This window comes from Bombyx mori, chromosome 6, assembly GCF_030269925.1.
Source record: "Bombyx mori chromosome 6, ASM3026992v2".
Classification (NCBI taxonomy): domain Eukaryota; kingdom Metazoa; phylum Arthropoda; class Insecta; order Lepidoptera; family Bombycidae; genus Bombyx; species Bombyx mori.
In genome coordinates this window covers 11,201,141-11,224,091 of record NC_085112.1, presented here as the reverse complement: position 1 = coordinate 11,224,091, position 22,951 = coordinate 11,201,141, and the positions used below count along the sequence as shown (strand labels likewise).

Sequence of the window (22,951 nt, the reverse complement as noted above, 5' to 3'; positions counted from 1 at the left end):
CTATTTTTATTTTTTTTATTGCCCTTGTAGGCAGACGAGCATACGGCCCACCTGATGGTGAGTGGTTACCGTCGCCCATGGACTTCAGCAATGCCAGGGGTAGAACCAAGCCGCTGCCTACCGCTTAATACTCTCCACAAGCCTCGTTTGAAGAAGGACATGTCATAGCGCTCGGGAAACACCGTGGAGGGGAGCTCATTCCATAGCCGGATGGTACGTGGCAAAAAAGACCTCTGGAAACGCACTGTGGATGACCGCAGTGGCTCCAGGTAGTATGGATGAACCCTACTCCGGTGGCGGGCGGTGCGATGGTAAAAACGAGATGCCGGTATCATCTCGAACAATTCCTCAGAGCACTCCCCGTGGAACATACGGTACAAAATACAGAGGGAACCGAAGTCCCTCCGCAGACCCAGAGGTTCCAAACACCAGGTGCGCTGTGAGCTCGTTCACCAAGCTCAGCAATAAAAAAGTTAAAAACCTTTTTTGTAGTAATTATGAAACAAATGTATTGTTTATTGTATTTCACTGCCAATTTTCATAGTGGGAATCTTTTTTCTTAAAGCCAATCGGCGCCATATGGCTCCAGCAGCTATATTATTAAAATTTAATTCAGGAGATAATTTGGATTAATATACGGCATCATTAATATAATGACATCAAAAAAGACACTCTTTTGACATAAAAAAGACACTCTTTTGACATAAAAAAAAAACACTCTTTTGACATAAAAAAGACACTCTTTTGATGTCATCTTCCTATCTACGATAATACTGTTGAAATAAAACATTGAAATTTTCAAAACCAAATTAAGTTACATATGCCAACAAAAATAAATAATTCCGTATCTTTGAGGCCTTAATCCGTATACGGTTGTAAGTATTTTTTTTTTTTTTTTTTTTTTATGATTGAAAGTTTACTGGTGGCCCGAAGGCCTTTCCAGTTTCACCAGGACAGGTGGGCGAGCAAAGGCTCAGCCAAGAGGGGCGGGATTTGCTAACAACTGCCCGAGCGCCTCCGAAGGAGACCTAACAACTCAAGAGCAATTGTTTCGCGAATGAATCTACTACCGGATCGGAATCGCGACCCGCTGAGAAGATCCGGCGAGAAACTCAGCGGGCTGATGCATGGGTTAGGTTGCACGTCGACCTCTTTGTCGAGTTCGACGAGTACGGTTACCGGGGTCCCTAAGCCTGCCCCTAGTATTAGAGCTGAAGGCATCTAATGCAAAGGTTATTGGATCTGATGGATCCGTAAGGACGTGTCTAGGGCGTCGACGGTGATTGGCTCCTGCATGATCAGGATTCGGGGAGTAGTCAGCGGCGGCAACGATAAGGCGATTATCATGACGCATAGCCTTATCGAAGTATCGTTCCGACGCTGACTTCATGTATTTCCGAATTGATTCGAGGCCCAGGTCGTCGTGTAGGTCAACGTTCCTCACGAACCACGGAGCTCCGACGGCTAACCTGCAAAAGCGGGATTGTAGAGACTGAAGGGTGTCTATGTGTGTGCGGGCCGCGTGAGCGAACACCACACTCGCGTAAGTCATGACGGGCCTTATGCAAGTTTTGTAAAGTGTCACCTTGTTCCGAAGGGACATTTTACTCCGCTTACAGATCATGGGGTAGAGTCTACCGAGAATAAACGCGGCACGGTCACGGACTGATTTTATATGCGGGCGGAATGTCATCGATGCATCCAGGGTAACGCCCAGGTACTTGACCTTCCTGGCCCAGGGTATGGATTGACTAAAGAGAGTAATCGGGGGTGTGAGATTCCTCCTCCTAATATGGGAGGAAATCCGTGTGGAGCTTCCCCTCTGAAATAGCACCGCAGTACTTTTCGCTGGGTTGATGTCTATGCGCCATTTTCGGAACCACTGTCCTAGGGCTAGGGCTGCGCTTTGAAGCTTCTTCGCGATTAGGGACTTATTTCTACTAGAATAGTAAACAGTCGTGTCGTCGGCGAATAAAGCTAAATGGGTCGGCGGCGACCGGGGAATGTCGTTGACGAATAAGCTAAATAGGAGGGGTGAGAGGACAGAGCCTTGCGGGACTCCAGCTGTGAGAGGTCGTGGGGAGGAGCGGGTTCCCTCGACTCGATATCGAAAAGAGCGGTTCGACAAGAAGTCCCGTATGATGAGCACGAGACTATCCGGCACGCCCATGTTGAATAGTTTGAAAATCAAACCATTGTGCCAGACTTTGTCGAACGCTTTTGCGACGTCGAAGAAGAGAGCTCCCGTGTATAACGGTTTTGGTCGATTAAGCCCCACAAGAATGTGCTCCGTGAGGCGGTGCACCTGTTGAACGCATGAGTGATTTGTACGGAATCCGAATTGTTCATCGATGAGAATGCCCTTGGATAAGACGAAGTCTCTGAGGCGTTTGTAGAGCAGACGCTCATACAGTTTGCCTAGAGACATGAGGAGGCTAATCGGGCGGTAGCTCGTCGGATGATTTTTTGGTTTACCGGGTTTATGTATGCCGATAACGTCCGCTTCTTTCCACACCGCGGGAAAGATACAGTTCGCCATAGCGGCATTGAAAATAGATGCCAACATCACGATGAGTTGGACGGGTAGAAGTTTAATAACGCGGTTAGATATACCGTCGGAACCGGGAGCCTTGCGAGGACGTAGGTCTTTGATCAAGTCTTTAACTTCCATCGGGGTGACGGGTGGTAACGCATCCGAGGGTGGCAAGGAGGCTCTGCGTTCTACCTCACTGTCTACTAATTCTACATGAACAGGGTCCACGGATTGAGTGCTGGGCGTGCACTGGGTTTGCAATGTATCGGCCAGCAGCTCTGCTTTTTCGTCATCATCGAACGCCGCGAGTCGGCCTGAGGGGCCTACGAGGGGGGGCATAGTTACTACCGTATCCGATTTGAGAGTACGAGCTAAGCGGTAGTAAGACCTTTGGGAGGGCGCGAGTCCTTCTAAGAAATCAGACCATCTGGCATCTCGGACTTCGCCGATGCGAGACTTTACGTCGCGTTGTAAGGCACGCATTCGAATACGATTTTCCGCGGTAGGATACCTGTCGTAGGCGCGTATCGAGGCGTTCTTAGCTCTAAGGAGTTCCCTAATATCGTCGGACAATTTGAAGCGGTGAAGGAAGTCCTCCGCTACAACTTGTTTCGATGACCTATCTAATGTCGAGGTGATGTGTGACGTTAAGATGTCTATGGCTTCAGCGGTATCCTGAGGAGACGAGGTAGAGTCCGGGTTAAACGGGAGCGATGGTGGATCAGATTCAGCCAGGCTGATGCCCAGCGTGTGCCAATCCACCACAGTCCTCGTGACGGGAACGGAATCGGGAGCGCGACCGAGCTTCATAACGACGGGACGGTGGTCTGAATCTAACTCTGAAACTACTTCGATCGAGTGTAAGCGCAGAGTTACGATTTTTAATAACGCTATGTCGAGTATATCCGGGCGATGCGCGATATTTAGCGGGTAGTGAGTCGCGGTTAGCGGAGCGACGATATCGAAGGCGAGATCATCGACTAACGCGTCAAGCCGCCTGCCATTCGGGGTTGTGGTGTGTGAGTTCCACCTGACGTGTTTACAATTTAGGTCGCCCGCCAGAATGACAGAGCTTCCCATGCCGAGCAGCGCCTCGATATCACTGCTTAGAACGATCTTATCCGGTGGAAGATAAACGGACGCGATAACGATCGGCGCGTGTCCAGTCAGTGAGATTCGGCATACTGATGCTTCGATGTTAGAAAGCGCGGGGGGGTCGAGTGGGACGCAGTGCAGGGCTCGTCTATAGTAAATGACGGTACCACCACCACGAGCAGTGAGCCTGTCGTTCCTAACCATGTTATAGTTCGCGATTTTAGGGTCGCGGCGCGCGGGCTTAAGCAGGGTCTCCTGCACCAAAAAGATGTCAATTTGATGGTCACGCAAAAAATCACAAACCTGATCACGTTGATTTGCGAGACCGTAAGCGTTAAAAAATCCTATCGTTACGGATAGGGGCTTTATTCTACTTATGTACGCCATTGATTACCGGCGGAGTGAGGGGAGGACGTACGTATTTAACGACGCGTATACGTCAGCGTATTCTTGCACAACGGCGATGAAGTGTTGTGCAGTGGAGGCGGCGCGAATGGCGTCACCCAAAGCATTAACACGCTCAAAGTTGATCGACTGAAAAAAGTCGATCGCTAGAGCGAGGTTGTCGGACGCGGTCGGAGTGCTGGTCGCGGGGGAGGAACGAATCACGGGGGAGGGACGTATCGCGGGGGCGGGACGAATCGCGGGGGAGGGAGCTACAGCCGTTTTCGTGTACGGCAACGGTTTAGCCCAGGCCGAGCCGCTGGGCACCGGCGCCGGCACGAAGGCAGGCTTAGCCTTCGGCACAGAGGGTGCCGTGGCTTTGATGTCAGGGCCGGAAGCTCGGAGGCGGTTTTGGCGCGCGACGCGGCGATTTATTTTAGGGGCTCGGGGGCATCCACGGTAATTCGCGGGGTGACCCTGTGTTCGGCACAGGACGCAGCTAGGTGGTTCCGTCGCGGTTTTTTGATCGCGAATGCAAAGAGTCGTGGCGTGATCGTCCAAACACTTGACGCATCGAGGACGCGCGTGACAATTACGGGAAGAATGCCCGTACAACTGACAATTGTGGCACTGGCTCGGAGTGCCTTTTTTATGAGGGGTTTCCACGGTGATTCCGGAAAGCCTACAGACCGTTCGAACGTTAAAGATTTGCTTACCCTCGGGGGTAGACTGGAGGGCGACGAGAACCATATTGTATGGCTCCCTCCCGCGTCCTGTGTGCATGCGGTGCACGGAGTTTACGGGTAGGCCTTGTTCGAGAAGGTCGGCCTTTACGAGCTCGGCATCTAACTCCTTGGGGATGCCACGTATGACTGCACGGAGCTCACGCTCCTCCTGGAGCGTATACGTATGATAACTTATACGCTCCTTTCGGAGGTAGCTTGAGAGGGCCCTATGGTCGTCGGATGTTGCTACTTTTATCTGTATCCCGTTCGCGAGGTTACGGGCACTGACAAAATTTATGTTCTTGGCCTTAAGGGCCAGGGAGACACGGTCCCAAGCAGCCTTCTCTTGAAGAATCAACGGAGGAGGGGCCTGATTTCTCGTTTGTGCCACCGGGCGCGGCGACGGCGTGGCACGGGGACAGGGAGCGACGGGGGTCGGAGGGCGGGGGCGCGACGCGTTCGCGGATTTGCTTATTTTAGTGGCCGCGGAAGCTCGGGACTCCGCGGCGCGCTTCTTACCCTTTTGCACGAGGGTGAATCCATCTGTTAATGAGGCGGGAACGAGGTCAACCTCCATATCCGAGTCAGAGTCGGAGGACGAGGAGGAAGGCGCGGGAGCGGCGGACGCGACGGAAGCCGCAGATGATCGCTGAGGTAGAATGGAAGCTGCCGCGGTAGACGCGGGAGTTTTTCGCGACAGTATGGGGGACACGGGTGTGCTGGGCGCGACGGAGGCTGCGGTGTACGGCGCGGGAGTTTTGCGCGCGCTTGCAGGGGACGCGGGAACGGCAGGCGTGGCGGAAACGACGGGCGCGGCGGACACGGCAGAACAGTTCACGGCGCGTTTAGCTTTGTAAGCTAAAAATTCTAATTCGAGGGCCGGGTATTTCTCACTTAAGAATTCCGCGAGTAGTGTGTTGGTTGGAGAAAACTCCATTTCTTCGAACTGCCCAGGGGGGGCTGCCCCGGGACTTAAACACGCGCTCGCCTTGCGGCGAGGCCCCTGTGTCGGTAACACTAAATTGGCCGAAGCGATTCTAGAAATTTTAGAAATTTTAGTGAATAGAATAAATAGAATAGAATTAGAGTGAATAGAACACCTGCACAGTTCCCGGGCGGCAATGCCTTGCAATTAGGCGCAGGTACAAATTCCGAGAAACACTTGGGCCACAGATGTGCCACGAACAATAATCTATTATCACCGGTAGTCACTTCCGACAAAACACTTGGACGCCAGATGTGCCACGAACCGAGGTCGGGCAATCGAACGAACAATGAGCACGTCCACGCGCGTCGGTTGCTCAAATCGGAATGAGGGTTGTAAGTATTCAAACCACAAGAAACACAAAAAAGAAAGTCTAAGATAAATCACCTTAGTGTATAATCCAACAATATCAGAAGATTTATCAACGGAACAAGAGAAAGTGGATCAGAATAAAAGACAGGCGAAACGGATAACGGGAAATCCGTTAAAAATACAACAATGTCAACCGAGAAATATCTTTCTTTATGGTATTGCCATGTTCAAGAAATCCAATTTTATCGTGAATACCTGGGATATCGTGTAGTTTTTTCCAAGTTACGGATAATAATTGACTGTGGTTAAATGGCGAAGGCTACTAAGATAAACAATTAGAAGATTCATTAGCATCAGCAAAAATATGAAATGCGTAGTTAAAAGTTTTTATGACAATTCTAATTAGAACTCTTCAAAAATTCTAATTCAAAGAATTCTTTATCACTAATACTAATACAAAAGCATCAAATATTTGTTAAGTAATTGAGAAGGCTATCAATGTTTTAAAACAGTACAAAGTGACTAAATTCTTAGCTTAAGAGATTTCCGGGAACTTTTTACATTCGTCAACACTGCTCGTGTCGCTAGCGTTGTGAACAATTTCCACTTATTTCCACACGTACGCGCTATATTTATGGTGTACCATCGCAACAAGAGACAATACGTATACACAATAGAAATCTATAACGTATGTTTGGATGTTACACAATCTGTTGGGATGCGGGACTGATTTTTTTAAGGCAACACATGCCTGATAGTGGACTTCTTTTTTTTCCACAGGAGAAAGTCGCCGAATCCCTACCCTCGCGGCAGGTAGGGTATGTGGAAGTTGAACCTCACTAAAAACTTCAGCCGCTCCCAGCCGGCGCCCTACCTCGGACCGGACCAGAGCCCAGTCGGGGCTATCGATACGGCGGCACAGGGTTGACACAGAGCATATTACATCCATCCCGCCGTCACATTATAGTGGACATAGGTAAGATTTAGTACCTCTTCATTGGTAAACGATATTTTCGATTGGGTGTTCTATTTAACTATCTATTGGTTTAACGGCCGTCTGGTGTAGTGGTAAGTGACATGGACACTACACAAGGGGGTCGCGGGTTCGAATCCCGCCAAGGGAAGATATTTCAATGATAAATATAAATGTCTTTCCAGGGTTATGGGTGTATATTAAATATATGTATGTGTATAATAAAAATATTATATTTATTTCCGTTATCTGGTACTTGTAACACAAGTTCTTTACGAACTTAGCACGGGACCAGTTAACGTGGCGTGATTGTTAGTAAATTTTGGTAACCACTCACCATTAGGTGGGCCGTATGCTCGTCTGCCTACAAGGGCAATAAAAATATATATATATATATATTTATATTTATATTAAATATATAAACGTAAAAAATTCGAAACGTTCGGCTATGCTTCGGCTGTGGTGCGGCGGTGCTGGGAGATTTCTTTCGAAGCATGCGGCGGAATTTTCCGCCAAATGGCGGTGGTGCGGCGGTGGTTCAGCGATAGACTTGAAATTATAAAAATTATCTAGAGAACAATGAAAATGATTGTTTCGGCACCTAGTGTTAAATGCTTATCCGAGCTCGTAAACACACCGACCCAATGACCCACATCTAGATACGTTACCAAATTCTCGATAATATTATATTAAGTTACGTAGTAAGACACCTTTCATATCATCCGATACGACTAGGTATATCGTGAAGTCTATTCACAAATATTTGGCTGTTCACACTTGCTTTATTTAGCGAAGGATATATGGAAGTGGGAAGCTACCATTACTAGGTAATAGGTATATAAATTTGTCAAGAATCATCAATTAACGGGCCAATGTTCGAATATAGAATCCGAAAACATAAAATCTCATTTTTTAAACTATTTTGAATTTATTGAACTAATTTGGATCATTCAATTGGATTCATGCATTCCAATGTAGCGTTCTTCGTAGGCTCGATAATGTTAAGCGGGTATTGGAGCACATTGTTACTCCTCTTCCATCATACCAACCACTTCCACCAAGTCAGAACGTATGAATGCTACGCAGCAAACATAACTAGGATAATGGTACTCACTGGTGTGTTTTACAATTACAATTATACCTTATAGCCTTACAATTATAGGAACGAAGTACCTTATTATAAAAATATTAATTTTAAGTTCTATTCGAGGTATAAAGAAAATAAAACTGTAGGTTTCGCAACAACTCACGGTCTTTCGGTAATGTGCGAACTTATTGTGGTACACTTCATTCACGGTTGTTTGCATAAGAGTTAGTGTATTGCGCAAACGAACACTCTCTGAGATCGTGGTCAATTAATGATAAAAAATATGTTATTTTTAAACGGTTTTTATTTAGCTCGACCTGTACGGAATTTGTTTTTTATTTATTTGGGTCAAAATTAGAAATTGAAATTTAAGCACCTTCCCGTTGTCAGATTGATCTGAAATTTGGTACACACATTTAATTTAGATGACAATACAATATAATAAAATCAATGACATTATAAATCTAAGATGGCCGCCGATACAAAATGGCGGATTACATATTTTTCTTTAAACCCCTCAATATGGGTATCAAATGAAAGGGCTACACTAGTAAAACACGATGATTATGTCAAAATTTAAAATTCAAGATGGACGCCGTTCCAATATGGCGGACTAGGTACATATTTTTCCACAACCACCACAATATGGGTATCAAATAATAGGACTACACTAGCAGAATACTGTCATTATGTCAAAATTTCGTATTAGGTGTTACAAGTTACAAAATGGCGTATTAGGTGGGGGCATGATTAGTCGTGTCGAGAACAGTTGCGTCCAAGATTGTGTGACGTTAGAGGGGCAGATAAAAAAAAAAGGTAATTAGATACCTCGTTAGTAAGCGGTAGCTATACCACCCAAGTTAACGATTTGCACGATGATCGGACAACTAGTGCCCACAAAACCAATAGACAAAAGCGCAGAGCGGAGTACGCGCGTGTGCAGGAACTGTACAAGAAGTGTCGCAGCAGAGCAGCAGCTGAAGTGATCGATGGCGCGTGTGGGGGTGTCGGACACTCGCTCGAGGAGATGGAGACCTATTGGCGACCTATCCTCGAGAGAGTGTCCGATGCACCTGGGCCTACACCGGAAGCTCTTCACGCCCTAGGGCGTGCGGAGTGGCACGGGGGCAATCGCGACTACACCCAGCTGTGGAAGCCGATCTCGGTGGAAGAGATCAAGGCCTCCCGCTTTGACTGGCGAACTTCGCCGGGCCCGGACGGTATACGTCCGGGTCAGTGGCGTGTGGTTCCTGTGCACTTCAAGGCGGAAATGTTCAATGCATGGATGGCACGAGGCGAAATACCCGAAATTCTACGGCAGTGCCGAACCGTCTTTGTGCCTAAGGTGGAGAGACCAGGTGGACCGGGGGAATATCGACCGATCTCGATCGCGTCGATTCCCCTGAGACACTTTCACTCCATCTTGGCCCGGAGGCTGTTGGCTTGCTGCCCCCCTGACGCACGACAGCGTGGATTTATCTGCGCCGACGGTACGCTGGAGAATTCCGCAGTACTGGACGCGGTGCTTGGGGATAGCAGGAAGAAGCTGCGGGAATGTCACGTGGCGGTGCTAGACTTCGCCAAGGCATTTGACACTGTGTCTCACGAGACACTTGTCGAATTGCTGAGGTTGAGGGGCATGCCCGAACAGTTCTGCGGCTACATTGCTCACCTATACGATACGGCGTCCACCACCTTAGCCGTGAACAATGAAATGAGCAGCCCTGTGAAAGTGGGACGAGGGGTTCGTCAAGGGGACCCTCTGTCGCCGATACTCTTCAACGTGGTGATGGACCTCATCCTGGCTTCCCTGCCGGAGAGGGTCGGGTATAGGTTGGAGATGGAACTCGTGTCCGCTCTGGCCTATGCTGACGACCTAGTCCTGCTTGCGGGATGCAGGAGTCCATCTCTGCTGTGGACTGTGTCGGTAGGCAGATGGGCCTACGCCTGAATTGCAGGAAAAGCGCGGTTCTGTCTATGATACCGGATGGCCACCGCAAGAAGCATCACTACCTGACTGAGCGAACCTTCAATATTGGAGGTAAGCCGCTCAGGCAGGTAAGTTGTGTTGAGCGGTGGCGATATCTTGGTGTCGATTTTGAGGCCTCTGGATGCGTGACATTAGAGCATAGTATCAGTAGTGCTCTGAATAACATCTCAAGGGCACCTCTCAAACCCCAACAGAGGTTGGAGATTTTGAGAGCTCATCTGATTCCGAGGTTCCAGCACGGTTTCGTGCTTGAAAACATCTCGGATGACAGATTGAGAATGCTCGATGTCCAAATCCGGAAAGCAGTCGGACAGTGGCTTAGGCTACCGGCGGATGTGCCCAAGGCATACTATCACGCCGCAGTTCAGGACGGCGGCTTAGCGATCCCATCGGTGCGAGCGACCATCCCGGACCTCATTGTGAGGCGTTTCGGGGGGCTCGACTCGTCACCATGGTCAGTGGCAAGAGCCGCCGCCAAATCTGATAAGATTCGTAAGAAACTGCGGTGGGCCTGGAAACAGCTTCGCAGGTTCAGCCGTGTTGACTCCACAACGCAACGACCATCAGTGCGCTTGTTTTGGCGAGAAAATCTGCACGCATCTGTTGATCGCGAAGTTCGCGAATCCACACGCACCCCGACATCCACAAAGTGGATTAGGGCGCGATGCGCGCAGATAACCGGACGGGACTTCGTGCAGTTCGTGCACACTCATATCAACGCCCTCCCATCCCGCATTCGCGGATCGAGAGGGCGTAGAGGTGGGGGTGAGTCTTCGTTGACCTGCCGTGCTGGTTGCAAGGTTAGGGAGACGACGGTTCACATCCTACAACAGTGTCACAGAACACACGGCGGCCGGATTCTACGACACAACAAGATTGTATCTTTCGTGGCGAAAGCCATGGAAGAGAACAAGTGGACGGTTGAGCTGGAGCCGAGGCTACGAACATCGGTTGGTCTCCGTAAGCCGGATATTATCGCCTCCAGGGATGGTGTCGGAGTGATCGTGGACGTGCAGGTGGTCTCGGGCCAGCGATCGCTTGACGAGCTCCACCGTGAGAAACGTAATAAATACGGGAATCACGGGGAGCTGGTTGAGTTGGTCGCAGGTAGACTAAGACTTCCGAAAGCTGAGTGCGTGCGAGCCACTTCGTGTACTGTATCTTGGAGGGGAGTTTGGAGCCTGACTTCTTATAAGGAGTTAAGGTCCATAATCGGGCTTCGGGAACCGACACTACAGATCGTTCCGATATTGGCGTTGAGAGGATCGCACATGAACTGGACCAGGTTCAATCAGATGACGTCCGTCATGGGGGGCGGCGTTGGTTGAGCCTTGCACAGTAGTCCAGCGGTAAGGGTGTAGATCAGGCCCGTCTGTTTCTCCCCCGGAGCTCGCTCCCTTGGCTTCCCTTATATTTAACATCAGAAACAGACATTAAACATCTACTGATCCAATTTCGCCGGCGTACGGCCACGATCGGGAGGGTGGGAATCTCGGGGGTCTTCCGATCCTAATCCATGATGATTACGACCACAGTTACTAAAGACGATGGCATGATGATCCGGCGATGAAAATAATAGGTTAAAACGTGCCGAGGACTGTATGGCATTAGGGTGGGTAAAAATGTAATGTCGTCAGCGCTTCCCCCTCAAAATTGGGCGCATCTTGTTGTATATTAAGCCTTACCCCTTTGCTGGACTTCTGGCGGGGTCGACCGTCAAAATGCCCCTTAATCGTGGGAACAACATGGTAACAATAAATAAAAAAGCAAACAAAAATAAAAACGAAACTGCTACACAACGAAAAAGAAGGCTCGAAAAGGCAAAAGAAAAGTATAGAACGAAACGTGCAAAGGAAAGTGAAAATGAAACCCACAGTTGACTACAGAAACGAAGAGAACGGTTAGCAACAGAAACACCTGAGCAACATGATACCAGGTTAATAGCACAACGTGAGAGACAAAGGCAGCTGGTAGAGTCAGAAACACCTGAGCGTCATGAGTGCAGGCTAGCATCACAACGTGACAGACGAAGAGAGCTAATAGCGTCAGAAACACCCGAGCGTCATGAGTCCAGGCTAGCATCACAACGTGACAGACAAAGAGAGTTGTTAGCATCAGAAACATCTGAGCGTCATGAGTCTAGGCTAGCACCACAACGTGACAGACGAAGAGAGCTAATAGCGTCAGAAACACTTGAGCGTCATGAGTCCAGGCTAAGATTACAACGTAACAGACAAATAGAGCTATTAGCGTCAGAAACACCTGAGCAACATGAGGCCAGGTTAACAGGACGGCGTGAGAGACGAAAGGAGTTAGAAGCTTCAGAAACACCTGAGCAACGCCACGACAGGTTAAATAGCCAACGTGAGCGTGCACAGCAACGCAGAGCTGAAAATCATGTACAAGCGTTTGAAAATGCCATTAACACATCGTGTATACACGTTTGTGACATTTGCACGAAGCATTGATATCCTAACCAAATTCATACTGTACGTTACAACACAGCTGTATTAGGATATCTACCTGCAGAACTGTCTTCAAAAACAACATTACTTTTATGTTCGCGCTGCCAAACACATGTGTGTAATAAAACAATAGTAATAAAACAATAGCACCATCAAAGGCGTACTGGAATAATCTGGATCCAGGTTCAATACCAGATGAGATTCAAGCGCTGACGCAAGCAGAGCAGCGATTGCTGTGTAGAATTATCCCGCTTGTTAAAATCGTAAAATTTACTGGGCTATACGGGCAGTACGGTTTCCGCGGACAAGCAGTGTTGTTTGCCCAAGATATCTTTGAGGTCAGTGAAAGATTACCTAATATGCTTCCAAGATCTTCTAGCCAGGTGGGTATCGTTGTAGTTACAGAACGTTTGGAGAATTTGAACATCACAAGAGAGTTCACAATATCTCGCGAAAAATTCTACAGCGCTTTAAAATGGTTAACTAGAAATAACCCACTTTATAGAGATGTACGCATTGACGAAAATGTCCAGATTAGTGAACAAGACTTAATACGACTTAGTGTGCCAGATATACCTGAAAACGGTGAACCTGAAAGAATTAAAATTCCAAATGTATTCATTAGTATTAATGACGTTGCTAGAATTATTCGGGCTTCATGGCATCAAGGTGACCACAGCGTTTTCACTTCGAGATTTGCCGGCGTGCAATGTAACGGCATGCACGTTATTTACCCTAAAGCCATACATACAGTTTCCAGCAAAATTCAATTATGGTACGGCTGAAAGAAGGATGTTGCCCTTAGTTTTGTCATGGGCATCCACAGTCCATAAAATGCAGGGCAGCACCGTCGACCATGCATTAGTATATTTGGGCTCAAAATTGTTTGAGGAAGGACAAGCATACGTGGCTCTAAGTCAAGTCAAGTCTCTGGAAGGGCTATCTATGTATTGAGGAATTAGATTGTACTAAATTATCAGGTAAGAAATCATGTAATAATGATGCACTGAATGAATTAAATAGAATGAGGAATATTCGGTAGACAATTTCACTAAATACTAAAAACAAGAAAATAAAAATCGGTAAAAAAACTTTTAAGTTAAACGGTTTTATTTTATGTGCACTGAAAACTACAAAATAAATAAATAGTTACTTACCTATCAACCTACGTAGGTCATCTCGGTCATTAATATCTCTGATGGTAGTGGTTGTCATAACATGAACCATGTCAGCGGCCGAAAGGCAGTTCATGAAAGAACACTAACACCAGGGTTTGCTTGGTAGGTAAACTAAGCAGCCCACACTATAACAAGTAGGTATTTTGACCTTCTAGTTCAGAAATACTTTAGTACTGGGCAGAATAGCTTTTAGGCATATTAGACTAAAATAAAAACGTGGGGCCCCTCTGAAATTATACCTATGGCAGAGCACATCTTATACTTTGGTAGATCATGAGCTCGGCGTTCGCTGGTGAAGCCGCCACGGCTGTTTATTGATGGTCAAAACCTCCAGTTACGATTATAGTAAGTCGATTCAGCGGACACTGGACTCCCGAGCTATGAGGTTTCGGATGCGACCGGGATAAACCGCTAGGATGATGATGATGACGATTATAATAAGTCGATGCAATCCACACTTAGTTTAGTAGAAAGTAATACAGAAATAATAATGGGCCCCACGTTTTTATTTTAGTCTAATATGCCTAAAAGCTATTCTGCCCAGTACTAAAATATTTCTGAACTAGAAGGTCAAAATACCTACTTGTTATAGTGTGGGCTGCTTAGTTTACCTACCAAGCAAACCCTGGTGTTAGTGTTCTTTCATGAACTGCCTTTCGGCCGCTGACATGGTACATGTTATGACAACCACTACCATCAGAGATATTAATGACCGAGATGACCTACGTAGGTTGATAGGTAAGTAACTATTTATTTATTTTGTAGTTTTCAGTGCACATAAAATAAAACCGTTTAACTTAAAAGTTTTTTTACCGATTTTTATTTGTACGTTATTACAAAGTTAAGTCGTACACTGTGTGCGTTACTAATTTGTACGTTATTACAAAGTTAAGTCGTACACTGTGTGCATTACTAATAAAAATCTTACGTTACGGACGTTTTTTCCTGGTTAGGGTACCCCTCCGCATCGTCCCATAAGGAACTTCGTTCCAAAAATCCGCCTACTAAGCGAACGCCTAATGATATTATGAATCAACTTTATATACAGACTGAATCTGAAAAGTTTTAAAGATTACAAAATAATTAACGTAAAGTAAACTTAAAGTCTTCATTTTCATCGAAACGGCTGATGATAATTTGATATTTCACTTCATGGGCACTTAGCTCAAGTACATTTAAACAATGCTTTACCTAATCTTAGGATTCAATCTACACGGCTTTGTAGGACATTCAAATTCATTACAATATTACCCTTTCTGGGTCTCAGCCTGGAATTAATACATTTTAAGGGGACATTCACTGTTAAATATTTAAGTACAAGGTTAGGTCTGGTATACGAAATAGCTTAGTTGGTTTGTTGATTGTATTTTGTTTCTAAATAAAAATCAAAGTTGGATGTATGTCTATTTCCTTTTTATGAGCTATGTAAATCATTTATCTGATGGTGACAAAACCTACTACAGTTATTGTTCGCATTGCAGGGAAGGTTTTTCTTATAACAATTGAATTAAACATTTAATATTTTATTGGAGTTTTATTTCGTGTTCCTATTTTAATTAAGGTGGTCTTAAACTTTTGGTCTGCAGTGTATACGATAGTTGGGAAAATCGATGCTTTTCACATAATTAGCGATGATAGCAGCGGAACGGGACCATTTATCATCGATTTTATGATATGTATCATTTTAAAATAATTATCAAAATTTTGAGAAATCGTTTTAATATACATATGAAGTGAATTTGAAAATTGAGGTACCGGTAACGTACTGCTGTGTGTATTCTGAATGACATAAATATTCCGGCTAATTCCGGCACAAGAAATGACGTATGATAGGCCTAAATGGAGAAGAACATTTAATTTTAACGCTGACTCCACATAGTGAGATAAGGAGAAGAGTCTTAATGTAGGTTTTGACATTCACGTTATGATTTCTTCGGTAACTACTCAATATTGATTTACCCCCGTTTCTCAGCTCTATAAACAAAAAATCACCAAGAGTTTTTGGCTCGTACGTACCTACTTTAAGCGCTCATTTCCCCTCTACAATATCCAAAACACTTCATTTTATTGCCCATTTCACATCGTAAGCCATAAAACGAACATCATTGCTAACAACCCTATCTTTACACGTTTACAACATGAATTTTACTACTGACGACATGACGAAATTTTAAATACAGGCTTCAAGAGTTGGGACGTGCTAAGAGCTTTTTGTTTATTTGAATGAGTCAGATTATTAGTACATAATTCAGAGGTGAATCATTCGTTTGTTGGATTAACTGAATTACAACACTAATAGGACTTTATTCTCGTGGTCTAAAGTGGACGGTGACTTTGCGATGTCCATGACCACCAGCATCAGTCTACAAAATATATACGCACATATTTGCGAGATTAACATAAACACTAAATTAGATTTTTTATTTTTTTATTTTATTGCTTAGATGTATGGACGAGCTCACAGCCCACCTGGTGTTAAGTGGTTACTCGAGCCCATAGACATCTACTACGTAAATACGCCACCCACCTTGAGATATAAGTTTTAAGGTCTCAAGTATAGTTACAACGGCTGCCCCGCCCTTCAAACTGAAACGCATTACTGCTTCACGGCAGAAATAGGCAGGGTGGTAGTACCTACCCGTCTAGACTCACAAGTGGTCCTACCACCAGTAATTACGTAAATTATAATTTTGCGGGTTTCATTTTTATTACACGATGTTATTCCTTCACCGTGGAAGTCAGTCGTGAACATTTGTTGAGTACGTATTCCATACGCGCATATTTGCAAGATTAACATAAACACTGAATTAGTTATTTGGCCGGTGGTTGACCGTATTCTACGCACGCACGGTATGTTGCTATCATTATAACTCAGCTATCATTATAGCTGAGCTTCGCGGTAATGTTTTCCTGTGTGCTTAGTGCGAGTTTTTTAACGTACTCGATAGCATAAAAGCTAATTCAAATTTGTATGGAGTTGGAACATTTGCCGCTAGAGGCGCTGATTCAAACGCATACAAATTTGAGTTAACTTTTACGCTATCGAGAGCGTTAAAAAACTCGCACTAAGCACACTGTTTGAAGAATGCGACTGCCGTTGTATGTGTGTGCTCTATGGTATCTATGCGCTTCAGTAACTACTATACGTGAACCCGCTCACACATTTATACTATACAAAATATTGTACAAATTTATCTATATATTAATACGTGAAGCAAAAACTTTGTATCCCTTTTTACGAAAATTGCGCGGACGGAGGAGTATGAAATTTTCCACACTTATAGAGAATATAGAGAAGAAGTGCACAATGCTAATATTTTTTTAAAATAATGCATAAAAGATACCTTAAATCAATAAAGAAAACATTACACACACTACATACCATGTATTAGACGCACACACGCATGCATACTATTTATTGTCAAACTTTTGTTCTTGACGTCTGTTGTCAAATTGAGAATAGATTAAATATTGTTTGTCTTTATTAATATTTTTGTATAGTGTAGCCTTGGCGAAATTTGTGATTATAGAAGTATAAAATACAATCGTAATAGTGTACAAACTTACAATTCCAATTAATTATAGTCAAATTTCGACTACTGCGGGACTTCTAGTATTAATAATTTATTTTAAATTATTTATTGATTCTCAGGCAAAATACCGGTATTGCTATTTATCGTTGTAACGGGTAATTTGTTTGTGAAGTATTAAACATTTTTGGAGGGCAATAAACGATGGCTTTATTTCTTTTGTTTTTTTTTATTTATTTTTATTGCTCAAACTGGTGGAATAAAGGTAATGGCTCATGTAATAAAAAGTAAGCCCGAAAGTCAACTTATAAAATGTTTATCACTTATATTCTCAGTTGTTTTCTGTCTATGATACCGTGAAATCTCACTACATGGGTCGCCTCTTTTCCATAAATAACACTTCTTCCTTTACCTTTTCCATAGATAATACTTTTTAATCACTTTTTTTCGAATATCACATTAATTGGTGTCATATCTAAATACTTTAACCGTCTGAATTAGCGTTATGTAAAATTGGCTTAGAATTCAAACAGCAGTTAAGGGTAAGCATGATCGTGCGTTTCGACTTGAATCGATAAGTGAATTGAATGATAAATACAACTCAAAATAGTTGATGACAACGCATATGGCATATTTTTGGTAAAACTTTTTTTGTTTCATATAAATTTACGATGCTTTTCGGTCTACGCGAGTCGTAGATTGAACATAATCTATATAAGTATATATAAAAATGAATTGCTGTTCGTTAGTCTCGCTAAAACTCGAGAACGGCTGGACCGATTTGGCTAATTTTGGTCCTAAATTATTTGTGGAAGTCCAGGGAAGGTTTAAAAGGTAGATAAATATGAAAATGTTTGGAATAAAATAAAAATAACAATTTTGTTTTTCCTTTGATGTGTCCTCCTTCGGACGGATTCCTTTCGTTTGTTTTGAGTTTATTTTATACAAAAGTTTAGGTCTTTTATTTATCGGTTGAGGCACTACGAAGTATGCCGGGTCAGCTAGTTAATATCAATTTTACATTGACATTATATTATTTCCCCGCCGCGACACATGCCCGGCGGGGCGACGATTCAGTTGAGCGCCTTGTGGTGCAGGGCATGATAGAAGGTACAAGACCGCGGGGCAGATCATCGTAAGATGGACCGACTAAATAAAGGCAGCTCTAAACTGGTGTCTGGTGAAGCGCACCACCACCCGAAGTGATGACCACGACCGCTCTGCCAAGAGTGCATGCGACTGAGAAGAAACGTTATTCCCGACTTTACGAATATTTTACGACAGATAATCGTCCGTGACCACTGAAACTCTAAAAGCACTTATAATTACATCACATCACGTACTGTTTTTCATTAAACATTAATACGAATGTTAACATTACTATATCACTTAAAGATACAATTAGGTACGTACTCAAGATGCTCCTTGTAGATATCGAAGTCCGTGAAGATGAGTTCCACGATTTCGTGTGGTGCAGCGATGAACGTGTAGAGTACGCAGGAGAGGTGCGGCGGATACGGACGCGGGTAGTCGGGACTGCTGAATGTTCCGCGCTCTTTGCCGTATGTTGAAGTGAAGCGGATGCACTCACAACCTGAACACAAAGAAGACATTAAATATCACACAAGTAAAGGATAAGCAAAAACATGTTTTAATAAGCACAAGAATGACTTTTGAATAATGTGGCATGGACATGCGATACATAGAGAGAAGATGCATGTGACTAGGAGATGTATGGAAATGGTAGTGTAAGGTAGAGGGGAAAGAGGTCGGCCGAAGAAGACATGGATGGAGTGTGTGAATAACGAGATGAAAGAGAGAGGAGTGAGTGTTGAGATGACAGCTGATAGAAGAGAATGGAAGAGAAAAATTTGCTGTGCCGATCCCACCTAGTGAGATAAGGTGGAGAAAAAGAAGAAGAATGACTTTTGAATAATAACGGCACGAACAATTTATTAATCGGATATTAAATTGAACCCTCCGTGGTTGAACGTACGGGCTATTTTTTGTCTGGATGTTGATATTATATTAAATATTGTATAGCCTACGATCTTTACTGTTTTTATACTCTTGTGTTTTGTATATTTGCTAAAAAAGATACTATTCTATAAATTTATTTTGCACGTGTGGATGAAATGCTATTGTAATCAGCTTAAGCAGATGATTAATTTTTTTTATTAATATCGGTAGCTCCCTTCTGAGGAGAAGTTGTGTTATATCTCCGGAGGGTAGGAAGATGAAGGAAGGAGCTATAGATTAAATAGAACAATATATAAAATCATCACTTGCGCGGTGATAGGTTGATTTGTGAGCTCGCACGGATTCTACACTCTCACGAAATTTAATAAGTTCATGTTGCAGGGCTTCGTGAACACAATTTTTGATTTTTATTTATTACATTAGTAATTCGCTATCAATAACCATAATACATTTTCTTTACAAAAAATATAAAACAGTATTTCAATAAGCAATAGTACTTTAATATTATTTAATAAGAACTAATCATAATTTAAAGGTTTATCTCAAGTAAATTTTGTAGTTGATTAAGCTAAGTCATAAACGCCTGGTAATACTCCAGAAAGAAACTTCATATCGCAGATCATCCACGTTATAACGGAAGCCTTGTACATTGTCGCGAAACGTAATACAGGCAAGAAACATTATTAACAACCTGGTGACAGAAAGGGAAAGATACATTCGCACGCTTGAAAACAAAAAGGGATAGATAACGAAATCAGGTATATGTAGTGGAAGTAATTTTATTGAAGCGTACAAAGGTGGTGTAAGGAAGAAATGTGAAGGGTTATGCTTGGCGTCCCCGTTTTGTTTCAGCCCAAAACTTATTTGCCGTTTGGTTGAGTTTTACGACACAGATCAGTTTACTTGAACGCTCCGTATTTAACTTGGCAAAGAAAACCGCGATAAATTGTTGAATGTTTGACGTCTAGACCCACGTTTATAAGAAGATTACGAGGCATCATCTCGAATTTATGGAGGAGCGCGGCCTTTAATTATTGACCCAGAACTTAAAGAAGGTATATAAAAATGAAACTTTGTAGTATATTTAACGACGTAAATAATGATGAAAGATAGATTGTTGAAAGAAATTTCAAAGTTACTGCACTATAAAAAATAATGTTAAGCACACTTTAGCAAGTATTTTAGCACAACAAAAAATCAATAAGTAGATTAATAATGATGCTTAAGGATCTTGGACATAAGATCTCGTTAAACTAATAGCAGTAATTACCGTGCTATTGTAATCTTTACCTAATTTCTACATTTGGTTTTGGGAAGTAATTGTACAATCCGGTCTGAAGAATATATTTTATTCTAATACATCCAAACATCCTACATGATATCTCTACTTATACATCCATAGAACACACGTCACAGAATCTAACCAAAAAAATACAGCGATGTTTATGTACTAATTAATATCCTTGATTTCAGATAACAGTTGAACATCGGGAGAATGTAGTTTTTCAACCTATTTCAACAAAAAAGAAAGGAATAACTGGGCATTGAGTAATATTAGTACACATTGTACAAACCTCAGACTTAATACAGAATTGATTGTAAAACACTCAGAAATACGTCAAATACAAGCAGAAAAAAATAACAAAGCCGCAAATCACCTGACCACAAGCGCTTAATACAAACACAACTACAATGAAATAAAATTCAATAATAAGAGGTGACGATGAAATAAAACACGCGATTTGGTAGTTTTCTTTCATAAGTGTTTCATGTTGAAATCGCTAACCGGCTTTTTGAGTTCTTCAAATTTCCCGCCGCGTCGAATGGAGACATTTCACACATTATTCCGAATGAAATCGGAGATAGAGATAGATGGATATGGTTTTAGTTGTGAAAGACCTATACAATAGTCCTTATATAATTGAAAATGAGACTTGGAATAAGAATTAAGTCTCATTTTCAAGTCTCGTGTTATATCTTTGTGACGATAATTAGCTCCGATAACAATTTAACGCTCAACAAAAATAATAAAGTCTAAGGAAAGAACAACATAAAATAATTTTTTAGACATGAATATGTAATATCAAGATTTTTTTTTATTGCCTATATATGTGGACGATCTCACAGCCCACCTGGTGTTAAGTGGTTACTGGAACCCATAGACATCTACAAAGTAGACGCGCCACCCACATTGAGATACAAGTTCTAGTCTCAGTATAGTTACAAGGGCTGCCCCACCTTTCAAACCGAAACGCATTACTGCTTCACGGCAGAAAATAGGCAGGGTGGTCGTACTTACCGGCGCGGATTCACAAGAGGACCTACCACCAGTAATTACGCAAATTATAATTTTGCGGATTTGATTTTTAATTACACGATGTTATTCCTTCACCGTGGAAGTCAATCGTGAACATTTGTTGAGTACGAATTTCATTAGAAAAATCGGTACCCGCCTGCGAGATTCGAACACCGGTGCATCGTTACGAATAAACCGGACGTCTTATCCTTTAGGCCACGACGACTTCATAAAAGACAGTCAAAAATTTGACAATATTCGTACGTTTGCAATAATTTACATGAGCGTGTCAATGAAATGAGTCCCATAAACTCAGTCGAATATTAATAATATTCAACCGAACTTGTACAATTAATTTGTTGTGTACTTTGTCATAGCCCCAAAACATACCGCGACTTCAAGTTAAATTTAGTTCGCTTTATGTATTACATAGCCAGAGCGTCATATCTTAGCAAGTATTTGTTGACGAGGACACAAACTTGGCGAACTTTAATCGTTATATTGGCTGTAAGTTTTCCTTGGTTCATGTATTTTGGGTATTATTTCCTGATTGATGAATTTACTTTACTGTTAATTTTGTATTTACTAGTAGTAGGAGCTCTTGTGAGTCCCTACGGGTAGGTACACCCACCTTGAGATATAAGTTCTGAGGTCTCAAGTATAGTTACAACGGCTGCCCCACCCGTCAAACCGAAACGCATTACTGCTTCACGGTAGAAATAGGCAGGACGGTGGTATTTCTACCGCAAACATTGTGATTTCCATGGACTTCGGTATAATTTTACAATGGGTAGGCTACGTATGAGTTCCTTCACTAGTCATTTCAGTTTTACGAATAAACTATTCGGTAATTGTATTTTATCATTTTCTTTCTTTACTTTGGAAGATATTTACCGTTTACTTTAGAAGCAAACTGTGTAAATATAACATTATAAATAATTATAATATTGATTCACGAATGAAGAGCATTCAATAACTTAATTTATTCTTTATTATTGCATAAAACAGTATTTTCATCACGTAATAACGCTTTCATGAGTCTTTTTTATAAGTTGGAACGTCGATCATCTGTCAGCCGCTTCGCCGAGGAATCCCTATTTGCATATTTCAAGGAAACTGCGAGAGAACGAGTACTAAAAGGGAATTTATTTTACCTAAATCGGATCTTTGCTCTTTCAATACTTCCAGTTCGCAGGTCAGAGGAATGTTTTATTTTAACACAGACACTTTTTTTTTTTTCAAGGAATAATATATCATTGCTTTTAGATCTCGGTTTGAAAATATTCACCCGGCTGGACAGGGTTAGGAGAATCTCTTTGATATTGAAGTACAACGACGACTTCGACTTTTTTTTTTTATTGCTTAGTTTAGTGGACGAGCTCACAGCCCACCTGGTGTTAAGTTGATACTGGAGCCCA

The 22,951-nt window shown here is 43.0% G+C and overlaps 1 protein-coding gene and 1 long non-coding RNA gene across 3 annotated transcripts in view; one reads left to right on the top strand and one right to left on the bottom strand.

The window, feature by feature from the left end:
• The window catches only part of LOC101742203 (suppressor of lurcher protein 1), a 151,661-nt gene that overhangs the window by 31,606 nt on the left and 97,104 nt on the right, over window positions 1-22,951 (bottom strand). For both annotated transcript variants that reach the window (XM_021347670.3, XM_021347671.3), the window contains exon 4: window positions 18,671-18,851. In XM_021347670.3, coding sequence (XP_021203345.1) covers window positions 18,671-18,851 — 181 coding nt within the window. The remainder of the gene's footprint in view (window positions 1-18,670; window positions 18,852-22,951) is intronic.
• On the top strand, window positions 742-20,978 carry LOC110385105 (uncharacterized). Its single transcript, XR_005244779.2, has 5 exons — window positions 742-875; window positions 6,815-7,010; window positions 19,856-19,995; window positions 20,090-20,292; window positions 20,711-20,978. It is a non-coding gene; the product is annotated as an uncharacterized LOC110385105 (long non-coding RNA).